The sequence below is a fragment of the Crocuta crocuta genome, unplaced genomic scaffold (genome assembly GCF_008692635.1).
Source record: "Crocuta crocuta isolate KB4526 unplaced genomic scaffold, BGI_CrCroc_1.0 scaffold129, whole genome shotgun sequence".
Classification (NCBI taxonomy): Eukaryota; Metazoa; Chordata; class Mammalia; order Carnivora; family Hyaenidae; genus Crocuta; species Crocuta crocuta.
This window is the reverse complement of record NW_027551571.1, coordinates 5,044,842-5,059,291: the sequence shown is the minus strand read 5'-3', so window position 1 is coordinate 5,059,291 and position 14,450 is coordinate 5,044,842. Positions and strand designations below refer to the sequence as shown.

The following is a 14,450-nucleotide window of genomic DNA, read 5'->3' as shown; positions in this document are numbered from 1 at the left end:
ACTATAATTTTTTAAGGAAAAAAAAATCAGATTACAGCCTAACAGATTGGTCCTTTTATTGCTGAGTGGGTTTCTATTGTACAGAGTCCGTGCACTACAATTGATGTATCCTTTCTCCCGTTTATTAATGGACATTCGGGGTGTTTCAAAATTGGGGCTGTTACGGTTAAAACTTCTAAAACATTTTAGTACAAGTCTTTTCATGGATGTATGTTTTCGTTTCTCCTGCATGTTGTGCAGCAGGAGGAATTTCTGGGGCCCAGGGTAAAAGTGTATGTAATTATCTAGGAGCTGCCAAATGCTTCCAGAGTGGGAATAGGAGTTCTCTCTCTCTCTCTCTCTCTCTCTCTCTCTCTCTCTCACACACACACACACACACACACACACACACACACACACCTGGCCCCAGTGCTAACTGCACCTGTTGCTTTAAAGCCTCACCAATGGCTTTGTCATTCTTTGAAGTTTCAGTTGTTCTAATGGGTGTGTGGTGGTGTCTCTGTGATTTTAATCTGGATTCCTCGTGACTGATGATGTGATACATCTTTCTTACATTTACTGGCTAGTTGTGCACCTTCTGTTGGGATGTGTCTGTTCAGATCTCTGGACTTGAACTTTATTATCATTTTGTAATTCATTCTTTTTATATTTGGATATAAGTCTTCTGTCAGTTTTATGAATTAGGAGTATTTTCTCCTGACCCGTGACCTGCCTTTTCATTTTCTTAGTGATATTTTTTATTAAGCTTTTAGTTTTAATTCCAGTACAGTTAACATGCAGTGTTACATTCATTTCAGGTATAGAATATGGTGATTCCACACCTCCGTACATTACTCCCTACTCGTCATGATCAGTGTTACCTTAGTGGTGATTTTCAAAGAACAGAACTTTGCAATTTCGATGAAATCTGTTTGTCAAATTTTTGTTTCATAGTTTAGAGCTCTTTGTGTCTTTTCTAAGAAATCCTCATCTGCCCTAAGATTATGAACATTATCTTGTAGAAGTTTTATAGTTTTATTGTTTAGGCTTAGATCACTGATCCATTCTGAGTTAATTTTTGTGTTATGAATTAAAAGTTGAGATTAACATTTTTCTGTCTGTAGATCCACTTGCCCCAGCATTGTTAACTGTGAATACCACCTCCTCTGTATTGGATTGCAATCCACCCTGTACCTGTGGCTTTATTTCTAGACTGTTCTGTTCATTGATCCATGTGACTAACCTTATGCAAGACTTGCACATCAGAATACGGGCTTTCTCCTTATTCTGCCCTCCCCTTCTGTGTATACTTTCCAAGCCCTTGCTTGCTCATATGGTTCTTGTTTTATAGTGTTGCCTGTGTTTTTAAAGCTGTCTCCAAAATTACATAGAAACTCAAAGGCGACAGCTTAGCCAACAGTGTGTTTGAAAGAGACGAGCAAAGTTTCGAGGTTTCACAGCTCGGTGTAAGCACCTGAAAGTATATTTTCAAGACTAAGTATAAGCAGAGGAGGAGGCAGAATAAGAAGATGATAAATTAGTATTCAGATGTGTGAGCCTTTCCCAAAACTAAACTTCAGGTCGTCTGGGCTCCCGCATCTTGGAAAGTGAACGGTTTAATTTGATTTTAGCACAGTAAAACAGTTACTCATTTGTTAGATTTTTGTCTTTATTCCAAGTAGCATCTTGAGCCTTTTGGTGACGACGTTACCTCTTTTCTTCGTTTCGGAAGAATTCTTTTTCATTTCCCCTCAGCATTTCTGGTTCCTTAATCTCAGAGTCCCTGAGCTCTGTGTTTTTCCTGAACAGTCTCCACTCTGTATCTGATACCTAAATGATGAGATATTTTAGATGTGGTTTCTCTTTTTGAAACGAGGCAGTAATTTAACAGTTATATTTCTAAAATGAAGAAAATATTCTAGAAGTCTCCAAATGTGCTTGATTTAATTTTGATACGAGTAATAATTGTATCAGGATGTTTTGGGCTGCACAGAGCAGAAATCCCAACTCCTGGTGTATAGAAAGATTTACAGCTCAGGGCAAGAAGTCGTGAGGCAAGGCAGCTCTTTTTGATTAATTCAGCAACTCAGCCTTAATGAGGGCATCAGAAAGTTCTACTGTTTGTTCTACTTTTTTTATTCTGCCTTCCTGACGTACTGATCTGTCTGTCCTTTAGCCAGCTGCTTTCATAGGTAAAAGGTGGCTGCAGCCCTTACAGATGTAACAGTAGCAAGTGTCATACTTGATAAAGGAGAAAAGCCTTTCCCAAAAGCTCCGTGTCAGGTTTCACTGACCAGACCTAAGTCTTGTGCCTACCCGTAAACCAGCAGGGAAGACAGGGTCGCAGTCAATTGAGTTAGAGTCCCTGTGTCTGCCTTTTATGAGGGAGAGGAGAAGGGGTCAGAAGTAATGTAACTCGCTTACCATCACACAGGTAGCAGTACCTCATTTACATCTAGATCGGTTCTGTCTGGTGTGTATTTGCGTGTATATTTTTGTTTGAAGACACTCAGTGAAATTCTTACCTTGAGCATAGCACTTAGGACAATACCGTGCACACACGTATTGGCCTGTGTGTCTGCTTTCCTCTGCTGCCGTGCGAGTGTGCAAAGCCAAAGGCTTGTCCCCATACTTTGCCCTGTGTGATCTGACTCAGAAGAAAACAACAAAAGTTCACTGTGCTTTTCCATCAGTTAGGAATGCATTTCAATTGCAGATAATACGGAAAAAGAATTCACCACCTAGGATTCTTTCAGGATATTAGGTTATTCAGAATCAATGCAGCAGCCCCGCGAGGCATTGAAGCCCCTTTCTTTTGTTCTTTCCTGTCTTAGCCTGATTGCCACCTCCCTGGACACAGGAAGGTTGGTGCCACCTCCATCACACCCGTTTTCTAGGCAGAGGGAATTCAAAAGTGTGAAAAGCCACACCAGCTGTGTCTGTCCCCTTTTCTGTTTTCAGGAAAGGTATCTATTACCGTACGTTAGGAATACATAGCGGGGCGCCTAGGTGGCTCAGTCAGTTGAGCGCCGACTTCGGCTCAGGTCATGATCTCACCGTTCGTGGCCTTGAGCCCCACGTCAGGCTCTGTGCTGATGGCTTGGAGCCTGGAGCCTGCTTTGGATTCTGTGTCTCCCTCTCTCTGCCTGTCTCCCACTTGTGCTGTTTCTCTCTCAAAAAATAAATAAACACTAAAAAATTTTTATACCAAAAAAAAGAGAAAAAAAAAAAAAGACATTGTGAGCCACAGGAGTAATTCTAAATTTTCCAATACAGTTTAGACAAGATCGGGCGCCTTCAGGGTGGTATGACCGTTAATACTCACAGTTTAAAAAGTAAAAAATGTATTAATTTTAGTGGTTTATTTTAATCTATATATCCAAAATACCATTGTTTCAAAATATAGTCCATGTAAAAATGATTAACAATGTGTCTGAATTCCTTTTTTAAGGCCTCAAAAAGCAGAGTATATCTCTGCACGGCCACAGAGCATCTGCATTTAGACCAGCCACGTTTCAAGTGCTCCGTGACCACATGTGGCCGGGCAGTGGCTCGCTAGGAAATGCTAGCAGCGAGCTGGCTTTCTGGGGAAACGAGATGCGTAAATATACACACACAAGTTTATTATAAGTGTTACTAATATAATGGATATGTAGTTCATAATTTACAAATAATAAGTTTACTATAAATGTTACTAATACAGTGGATATGTAGTTCTTAATTTACAAATAACAATAAAATTTGCAGTACTCTTTATTGTAAATTCCATAGAGCCAATTGATTCTTATAGAATGCTTTCATTGATATTCGCCGAACCCTTACAGCTCACCTCGGGCTGCAGTTCAACCACAATAGGACATAACCAGACTACAAATGTTGTCCTTTACGACCAGCTCAGTAAAGAAGTCGCTTATTTCATGGGCAAACAAATGTAGTTCTAACATGAATGTTGCTTGATACTTCTGTTTATATTAACGAATAAGATGAAAACAAGACCATGAAGATGTATATTGGAACTTCACTCATCTGTCCATGTGTGAGCAACTTCTTTTGCTGCATTGAGTGATAGGCTTTGCAGAATGGAAGGGTATTTGTCTCTTTGTTATTCACAATATGATGGCTATAGTCGTGGCATCCTCCTAAAAGAGTAATGTGCATTTCCTTCATCCTACCCTGTCATTTTGTTCAGAATTTTAATTCTAATTTGGTCAGTAAACTTGCCCGTAAGTAGTTTAGGCTTTAGGGGCCATCACAGTTGCTGTACAGCTGTTTAGCTGTGCTGTTACAGGGCAAAAGCAGCCCTAGACACACAGAAACAAGTGGGCATGGGTGTGGCCAAATACAAAATTTTATTTACAGCACCAGGCAGTGAGGTTTGGTCTACAGCCTTTTAGCTTGTTGATCCTTGGTTTAAATGATCAGGAAGGTTTATAGCATTTGCCAGTTTTTATAGTGTAAATGTTTCACCATGGTAGCTTTACAGTGACTAACTTGGAGTCTTTGAATGTGGGACTGGGAAGAAGTGCTCAGTAACTCACCATTATATGGTATTTTTGTCATGCAGATGCAGGAGATGTAAGTAGCCTCAGGAGCACAGAAAATAGCAAATGATAAGAAGGAATTGAGAAGTGATGCGTTTTGAATATTTAATGCCTTTGTAATACTGTTTATTTAGTTAAAAAATTTTTTTTGATGTTTATTCAGTTTTTGAGAGACAGAGACAGAGCGTGAGTGGGAGAGGGGCAGAGAGAGAGGGAGACACAGAATCTGAAGCAGGCTCCAGGCTCTGAGCTGTCAGCACAGAGCCCGATGCAGGGCTCGAACCCACAAACCGTGAGATCGTGACCTGAGCCGAAGTCGGACACTTAACTGACTGAGCCACCCAGGCGCCCCTGTTTATTTAGTTTTATGTTCCTATCACTTAATTTTTAATAATGGCTGTGTTTAACAACCAATTTACGAAAATCCTTGAACTAACAGCTTTTCTGAGCTGCCATGGCCACCATGTTGCACAGCACAGACCTCAGTCTTTCCCAGCAGCCTCAGCAGACTTCTGCACAGATGGGATCTGTGTGTGCTGCCACTCCAGCTGCCGGAGAGCCCGGGAACTGGGCAGTTAGTCTTTTGGCCTTTCTAGTAGAGGAGAGCAGGGGACAGTGGAGATGAAAATGCACATGGAGTGAATCAGCCTAGAGTTTTGTTCTAGAACTTTTCCCATATTATCAGTATGTGTTTATATACACACATTTGTGTAGATGTCTTTTTAATTACTAGTACTGAATTCCGTAGTGTTTTCTATTTTATTATTTCCATTTACTTTAACTAATATTATATTGGAGACATTTCGGTGGTTTTCTATTTTTCTATATTTACATGCAGTATAAATTTTATGTTACTTATGATAGTACTTTAGTGAATACCTATGTGTATATCCTTGTGAATATATGTAAGTATTTTTATTTTTTGGATAGACTCCAGAAAGTGAAATTGGTAGTTCAGAGAGCATGCCCAGATTCTGATGTATACTGCAAAATCACTGGCCGAAAAAAAGGGCTGTTTAAAATTTCGTTCCCACCAACTACATGTAAGGATGCTTGTTTCTCCACCCAAACTGGATATTGCCTATTTTTAAACTTTTGGCAGTGATGTTGGACAAGTGTTACTCTAATATACATTTCTGGATTATTCCTCTGACTTCCTGATCATTCCTTATCTTGAATCACATTTCTTTTTTTTTAAAGTTTATTTCTTTTTAGTAATCTCTCTACCTATCATGGGACTTGAACCCATGACCTTGAGATTCAGAGTTGCATGCTCCTCCAGCTGAGCCAGCCAGGCGCCCCCCATTTATTTTTCTCAATGGACTGGCTTTATAATTATTTTTAACTCTGTAATTTCACAGTCTCATCCATTTTCATTTGATTTCTTAATCCTTGTTGCTATGTGGAATTTTTTTTATTTATTAAAGACATTAACCTGCTGTATGTAGTAAACAATTTCTGTTGCTTATTTAATTTTCTGTCGTCTGTCCTATAGAAATTTCCAGTGTTTATGTAGTATTTGTCAGATTTTATCTTCATAGCATTTATGATTTTTGTTATGCTTATCAAGGTTTCCCTATTCCAGGATTTTAGGGACATTCCTTTATATTTTTATTTTGGTACTTTTTTATTACCCTGTTTTTTTACATGGAGATCTGTTCATAATCTGGCTTTTTGTATGTGTGTGTGTAGTGTGAACCAGGAAACTATTCTATTTTTATTTCTGAAAGGAGAGCTAACTTTCTAACCTCTTTTACCTCATTCATCCTTCTCCCACTCATTTCTGATGCCAGCTTTATAGTCATAAACAGAAACTTCTAGTTGGGTAAGTCTGTTTTTGAACTTCTCTGTTTGGTTAATCTTTTGATCTATTTATGAGACAATGCTACATCATAAATCACTGTGACCGTCTGCTGGGATCAGGCAAGTACTCCTCATTGTGTGTTTACTTAGTTTTCCAGAAGACCTTGAAAGTCAGCTGGTTGGGTCCCACCCGAATATTGTTAGGATATGTATTGGGATTATGATGTTAAATTTAGAGATTAGTTTGAGAAGAATGGACATTATGTTATTGGGATTTTCAAAATAAGTCTAAAATTAAGTTAATCTATAGTAACACATACATGGTTCCTTCCCACTTCAGAAACTTCCATATCCTTTCCCTCAGGAATCCATAGTGTCTCAGACCAACAGAATACTTATTTTTTTTGTTTCTGATAGATTTTTTTAAAGGCTTTTTAAAAATGTTTGTTTATTTTTGAGAGAGAGAGTGTGAGAGAGAGCGTGCACGCACAAGTCGGGGAGGGGCAGAGAGAGAGATCCCAAGCAGGCTCCCCACTGTCAACACAGAGCTCAGTGTGGGGCTTAATCTCATAACCATGAGATCAAGAGTCGGATACTTAACCGACTGAGCCCCCCGGGCGCCCCTGTTATTATTTTTCATGGTTCTTTGTGTTGGCTAGGATCGGCTGAACAGTTTTTGCTTGGATTCTTGCATGGTTGCTACTAACTTTTGGCTGGAGCTGCCGTCATTTGAAAGCTTGACCACTTGACATCCAAAGTGGTTCCCTTCCACGGCCGGCAGCCAATGTTGGCTGTGGGCCAGGAGATCAGCTGGGATTGTTGACTGACAAGTTACCTCTCCATGTGGGCTCCATCTGCTCACACATGATGACTGGGCTCCGCGCGTGCTAAGAACAAGCATTTCAAGAATGAAATGGGGGACGCTGCAAGACTTCTCATGACTGGGCCTCGATGTTTCCGGAAGTCATTTCCGTTATATTCCTTGGGGTAAACCAAGTTATTAAGTCCTACCCAGATTCTAGGGAAGAGAATTATATTCCAGCTTGTACTGTTCAGAGCTGCATGTGTTGAAGGGTGTTTACTGGGGGCAGCGATCCGTACTCTGGTCTGCACAGTTTACAACACATCCTGCATAAAAAGTATTCTCACTTCCTCTCAGGACCCCCAGGGCATCACCTCCTTATGGCCCTCAAGCTTGACACCCCCATCTTGTCATCTGAGCCAGGTCTGCTGTGGATGAGGCTTCTTCAGTGTGGTTCCTCAAGTACAGCTCTTGTGCGTGTGAGGACCAGTGCACTAACGGGGCCAGTCTGTGCACCCCTCCACCCAGCGCCCCGCACACGATGGCGAACAGTGGTAGGCCACTTGTAGTAGATCCTTCTGTTAAAAAAAGGAGAGGCACGCAAGTCGCTTAGCAGTCTCTGGTCCGTAGTAACCGTGGGATCCAGATGGACACCTGTCACCTCTTCCTTGAGTGGTACCCCCATCTAGTCCCTGTGAGTTGGTCTCTGTGGCTCTTTATCCACACCCTGAGCTGCCCTTCCTTTTTATACAAGAAGTAGCCAGCTGTTTCAGTTGAATAGCTTTCTCAGCCCACTACCTACCAGTAAATAACTGGGGACATAAAGATCTCTTCATTTTGAACCGTTTCTCCCTTTGAGTCCAGTCTCGTACAACTGTCTTAAAAACCGATGTGGGCTTCCTGGGTGTCCAGCTATAAATCTCCTGCATTAGCGGTGCCTGGGTGGCTCAGTCAGTTAAGCGTCTGACTTTGGCTCGGGTCATGATCTCACGGTCTGTGGGTTCGAGCCCTGCGTCAGGCTCTGTGCCAATAGTTCAGAGCCTGGAGCCTGTTTCAGATTCTGTGTCTCCCTCTCTCTGACCCTCCCCTGCTCGCACTGTCTCTGTCTCTCTCAAAAATAAATAAAACATTAAAATCAATCAATCAATCTCCTGCATTAGTCAGAAGCCACACCCACAGAGCTCTTTCAGACAGTCTCCTCTCTCTTTGGTCTGAAATGCTGTGGGACAGCCCCCTTCAGGTTCTTCAAAACGTTCTTGCCCAGCGGAGGGTCTAAGAGGCATAACCTTGAGATTTGTGGAAACTGTTGTTGTTTTTCTGAGAGGTTCTCTAAAGATGTGCCCTTACGTCTCCCTGAGGCGTCGTAAAACAGTATTCTTGACTCGTCATCACTGTGATTGCTTGAGGAATATTTTGTGACTGGAGAGACCGTCCTGAGCCCTTTCTGTTCTGTTTTTTCTTAAATTTTGCTAAAAACTTGAACACTTCTCGTTGTTATTGCTCTGTACCCGTACTTTGTCGTCTGCCCCGGAAAGGGAGCAGTCAGCACTCCTGGAAGGTGTGTTTTGTATATTCCACGTCAGAGTGAGCCGCGGTGCTGTGCGGTTTCTGCGGCTCCCATGACCGCTCCCCCTGCCCTCCGTCCTCACCTGCAGCCTCCGAAGGCCTTTGCTGCTTGCCCTGCCGCCCGCCCCGAAGCCAGTGCTGTGTGCTCCAGGTTTCATTACGGGGGCACCCCGGTTTCTCTTCCGCTGACACCACCCCACCAAACTGCAGTGGCCTAAAGCAAGCAAGTATATTATTCTGCCAATGGTTTTGTGGGTCAGGAATTCCGGAAAGGCTCAACGGGATAGAGCATCTCTTTGCTAGGGCATCAGCTTCGTCGCTCACATATCTCACGACACGGAGTCTGTCTCTCCCCCCCAACGTGGTGTCTCGTCCTCCAGGGCTTCTGCACGTGGTGATCTCTGCGTAGTAACCGTTCTTTCCTGACAGCCAGCTTCCAAAAGGCAGGGGGTAGAAAGGACCAGGCTAACTATGGACATCCTTGGAACTAGCACCGTGTTACTCCTGCCTTAACCCACTGGTCAGAGGAGTTGAAGGTCAACACAGGTTCAAAGTGGATAGAGAAATAGACTCTTGTTCTTAATGGGGAGGGGGAGGGGCGGCAAAAGGTCAGGTTGTAGGAGACCCTATGAAATGAGAGAGACTGTAGCCAGATGTCAATCAGCCACATGAGTTTTAGAACTTATTTTATGTTTGATTTGAGAACTCTGTGTGTCAGTACGCATGGGTGCTATTTTGTCAGAAACAGCTGTCGGGAGTATCTTAGCTTTGTAAAACATTTCAGTCAGGAAGCTCTCCTCCTTCCCCCCCCACCTCAGGAACAATTCAAATAGATCAAAATTACCAGTTTGTCTGAAGCTTAAAAGATCTCTTTCATAAAACTACCTAAATTGCCTACACAAGAAACTTATTAGCTGAATATATTGGTTTTTACCCTATTGATTTCTTCTATATTATTAATGTTTTACAAAGTCTGTCCCCAGTTTGAGAACATTTGAATATTTATCCACATTTCCTGTGTGTTCTGGTTTTAATGTTGTACAGCAATTCTTTTTTTTTTTTTTTTTTAATTTTTATTTTTGAGAGAGAGAGAGAGTGTGCGTGGGGGGGTGGGGAGACACAGACTCTGAAACAGGCTACGGGCCCCTAGCTGTCAGCACAGAGCCCAACTTGGGGCTCGATCCCACGGACTGCGAGATCATGACCTGAGCTGAAGTTGGATGCTTAACTGACTGAGCCACCCAGGCGCCCCTTAATGCTGTACAGTAATTCTTTAGTTCATCTGGAATTATCTTGTTAACTATTTAGACGATAATCCATCCCTGGTAATTTGCATTGCAGCCTTTTTTATTTTTTACATTTATTTATTTTTGAGAGAGAGAAAAGGAGTCCAAGTCGGGGAGGGGCAGAGAGAGAAGGAGACACAGAATCTGAAACAGGCTCCGGGGTCTGAGTTGTCAGCACGGAGCCCAGCGCAGGGCTGGAACTCACAAATTTGTGAGATCATGACCTGAGCGGAGGTCCAGGTGGCCCAGGCCGCAGCCTTTATCCTCTGTAATGTTAAGTGTTCCAGAATCCGTTTCTATTCTCTTCTGTTGATATGTAAATTATTTTCCATACTATGTGTTTAAGTATTGTAACTGTCTCAAGTACCTGGAGATGTGAAAATCACTAAGTGTTTATGCCTACAATATGGGAATAAATGCTACCTTATCCCACACTAAGGACATATGATTTTTAAACTGTTAAAAGCAAGAATTTGTTTAATGTATGATTTAGCCAAGTATTTTAGTGCAAAATTGTGGTTTTCTAAAAAGGAAGAATAAATAAACACCAATACTCACAGTTTTATATTTGTGAACATGAGTTTCAAATATATAATTTGGTTTATGGAGGTCTTCCAGAAGGAAAAAAATTAATGAAAGCATTGACTAAGTGGATTTGCCATTGAAGTTGTTACAAAGGTCAAGTAACTAGATACTGGTAAAGAGTTTTTACAACTTATTGAAGAAAGCTGTTTGTGGAATAGTTCTAGAAATATTTAATTTTTGAACCATACCCAATGGTTAATAAAATATTTTAAAATGTATTCTTTAACAAAATGAATCTTTTAATTTCACTAATCTGGTTTGTTTTTGTTTTCCAGATATTGTTTTCTGTTTGCTTTGGGATACCTCACAGTGTGCCAAATTACTAGAGTCTATATCTTTGATTATGGACAATATTCTGCTGATTTTTCAGGGTAAGAGTAAAACTGTGATTCAGTAGCCTGTTTTATCTGCTGTCACATGGGTGGTGGGACGGCGTGTGGCTGCATGTAGTGNTATTCTGCTGATTTTTCAGGGTAAGAGTAAAACTGTGATTCAGTAGCCTGTTTTATCTGCTGTCACATGGGTGGGGGACGGCGCGTGGCTGCATGTAGTAGTTCTGATGAAACGCTGTCGACAAATATTTTAGTTGAAAAACTGTCTAAGAGTTGAGACATTCTCCTTTGGTAAAGTGGTCTTTTGTAAGTGCTGTATAAGTCACAGAAATAACCGGTCCTTTTAAATCAACTTACGTAAAATTTCTAAATGTGTAGCAATTGAATTTGTCGTGTGGCATTCTGATCTCAGAAGCATTTTCTAATTTTACAGAAATGTCTTCAATCAGCTGTTAACTGTTGAAAACCAGCCCCCTTCAGCCTGAATCCTTGACTCTCTCTCTCTCTCTCTGTGATCTCCTGAGCGAACCACTTTCTTACGGTCATTCACCGACTTCTCTGTAAGATCTGGTCACTTCTGCTTCTCAACACTCCTCGGCTGAGCCCGTCCTCTGACTTTTCTAGAGAAGACATTGGAATATGTATTTGAGTTGTATGCATTTCCCTCTTATGGAATGTTCTACATTCATATGTCTAGCATTCAGCCCAGTAGTGGAAACAACTTCTGGCTTTTTTGTTCCTTCAGAGGGCGTGTCGTCCCTCCCTGGTGCTCTTCGTCCTGTAACACACAGAGTGTCTCTTCCAGCGTAAGCGTAGTCCGGGTCCTTAAGGGCTGTCTTGCTCACCACCTTTATATAAAGGGACCTTTGCTAAGGATGAGCAGAGTAGAAGAAATAAAGAAAGGCATGTCATCTCTGAACAAAAGTTATTCAGCATTAGAAATGGACCAAAGTTGTATGAGCTTAGAGAAAAATTACTGCTATGAAACAAGAGAATTTTAGAAACTGAAATTTTCTTTTTCTCCTTAATGGGATTCAAGTAGATTGTACTTTTTTTAAAAAAAAATTTTTTTAACATTTATTTATTACTGAGATACAGAGAGAGACAGAGCATGAGCATGGGAAGGGCAGAGAGAGGGGAGACACAGATTCTGAAGCAGGCTCCAGGCCCTGAGCTGTGAGCCCAGAGCCCAACGTGGGGCTCGAACCCACAAACTGTGAGATCATGGCCTGAGCTGAAGTTGGACGCTTAACCAACTGAGCCACCCAGCCACCCCAGATTTTACTTTTTTAAAACAGATTTTAAAAAATAGATTTGGATGAAACGAGATTGCATGCAAAAGAACAAAAAGCCAATACAAACTGATTACATACACTTTACAAACTAGTTACATTCACGATCTATTGGGTAGAATAGAGAAATATACCTGGAGTTCAGAAGCAGCGAATAGATGCTGACGGTCTAGCTTATAAATAATAGATACTGTTGAATAGAAAGAGCTAACGGACAGAATCAGGAAGTCTGTTGGGGCACTGAAAATCTCTATGAACTTGAAGGTGTAAGTCCAGTCACACGTTGTCATCAGGGTATAATGAAAGGAGGAACTAGTTGTGAATGTGTACAAGAGTCATGGTCATTTAGACAGTTTAATCTTCCTGGGAACAGTTACCCTACTGGTCTTATTCGTCAGCGTATCTGTAGTGTTTAGCACATAGTGACATTAAATAAATACTTCCTCGATCAATAATAATACCTCAGTTAAGAGGAAAGTAAAAAATACAATGAGAAAAATGGGGGAAAATTGCAAACAGTGTAGAAAACCTGAGCAATGTGGGCAAAGCTTTGCTAAGATTAATCCAGAGCTTTAGTGGGCGCCCGGGTGGCTCAGTTGGTTAAGCGTCCTGCTTCAGCTCAGGTCATGATCTCACGGTTTGTGGGTTCAAGCCCCGCGTCGGGCTCTGTGCTGACAGCATGGAGCCTGAAGCCTGCTTCTGATCTCCTTCTCTGTGTCTCCTTCTCTCTCTGCCCCTCCCCTTGAAAATAAACATTAAAAAAAAAATTCAGAGCTTCAGTGCTTGTGGTATAGTGAAGAATGAATTAAGCATATAGTATGAAATAGAAGCAAAAAGAATACTCTTGACTAATTCAGTTTATGCATGTAGATAACAGAAATGTTAACATTAGCCACTAGAAGTTAATACTGTAAAATCATGAATTTTCAAAGGGCCTTCCTGAGTGCTAGGACCCTGCAGCCACGTTCCAGGGACACTAAGCAGGTGACGCCGTGCCCTCTAGTCTCACTTCAACCACAACTGCTCTATCTCTAGCTTCTATTTGAGGACTCCACATGATGCTTCGCTTAACAAATACTGCTTATGTTTTTAAACTGCCAGATTTATTCTTTTTTTTTTATTTTTTTAAATGTTTTATTTATTTCTGAGAGAGAGAGAGAGAGAGACAGTGTGAGCAGGGGAGGGTCAGAGAGAGATGGAGACACAGAATCCAAAGCAGGCTCCAGGCTCTGAGCTGTCAGCACAGAGCCCAACGCGGGGCTCGAACCCACGAACCGTGAGATCATGACCTGAGCCGAAGTTGGACACTTAACCAACTGAGCCCCCCAGGTGCCCCATAAGCTGCCAGGTTTAAAAAGCGGTCTAACATAGCTAAATTGAGTTCATCCATGCGGTTCATGTGAGTGCAGATTTGCATGACGCAGGGTTTCCTGGGCCCTCACAGCTGCTCCTTTGGTTGATCTTGTCATCACCTTTCTTATTTCTCTAACCTGATACTCTGAACGTGTTGCTCTCTAGCTGGAGAAAGGCTAACAGCTGTTAAAATGTCATAATTTCAGTGGCTTAACATAATAGATGTTTATTTCTCAGTCATGTTGACAGTCCACGGAAGGAGGAGCCTTTGCTTCACACAGTCGTTTAGGGAAGTTTCTTTCTTAGGGCTTCACCTCCTTCTGTTTCTCTGGAATCCTCTTTTTTTTTTTTTTTTAATTAAAAAATTTTTTTAATTTTGAGAGAGACAGGACAGACAGAGCACAAGTAGGGGAGGAGCAGAGAGAGAGGGAGAGAGAGAATCCGAACAGGCTCCAGGCTCTGAGCTGTCAGCACAGAGCCCGACATGGGGCTCAAACTCACAAACCGTGAGATCATGACCTGAGCTGAAGTCGGAAGCTTAACCGACTGGGCCACGCAGGCGCCCCTGGAATTTTCTTGATTACGTTGATGGAGGGGCTGTTGGAGAGCAAAGGGAGAGCCAGCATCCTGCCACTGCTGCTCACGCAGACGGGGAAGACTGCCTGTGCAGTCCACAGATGGGAGGGCGGTTTGCAGTAAGCGCAAAATGCATGTTTAAAAATAGCTTTCTATGACGTGGTTTTATTTTGCTGAAATGTCAAATTTCATTTTTAAAAGAAATTTTTTTAATGTTTATTCATTTTTGAGAGAGAGACAGAGCACGGACAGGGGAGGGGCAGAGAGAGAGAGGGAGACACAGAATCCAAAGCAGGCTCCAGGCTCTGAGCTGTCAGCACAGAGTGACGCGGGGC

The 14,450-nt window shown here is 41.9% G+C and overlaps 1 protein-coding gene across 3 annotated transcripts in view; it reads left to right on the top strand.

Moving 5' to 3' along the window:
* MBOAT2 (membrane bound glycerophospholipid O-acyltransferase 2) overlaps positions 1–14,450 on the top strand; it is a 73,812-nt gene that overhangs the window by 25,381 nt on the left and 33,981 nt on the right. For 2 of the 3 annotated variants that reach the window (XM_077751007.1, XM_077751013.1), the window contains exon 3: positions 10,838–10,933. In XM_077751007.1, coding sequence (XP_077607133.1) covers positions 10,838–10,933 — 96 coding nt within the window. Of the gene's footprint in view, positions 1–10,837; positions 10,934–11,022; positions 11,036–14,450 lie in introns of those variants that run through there. The other variant, XM_077751008.1, reaches the window with a different exon arrangement.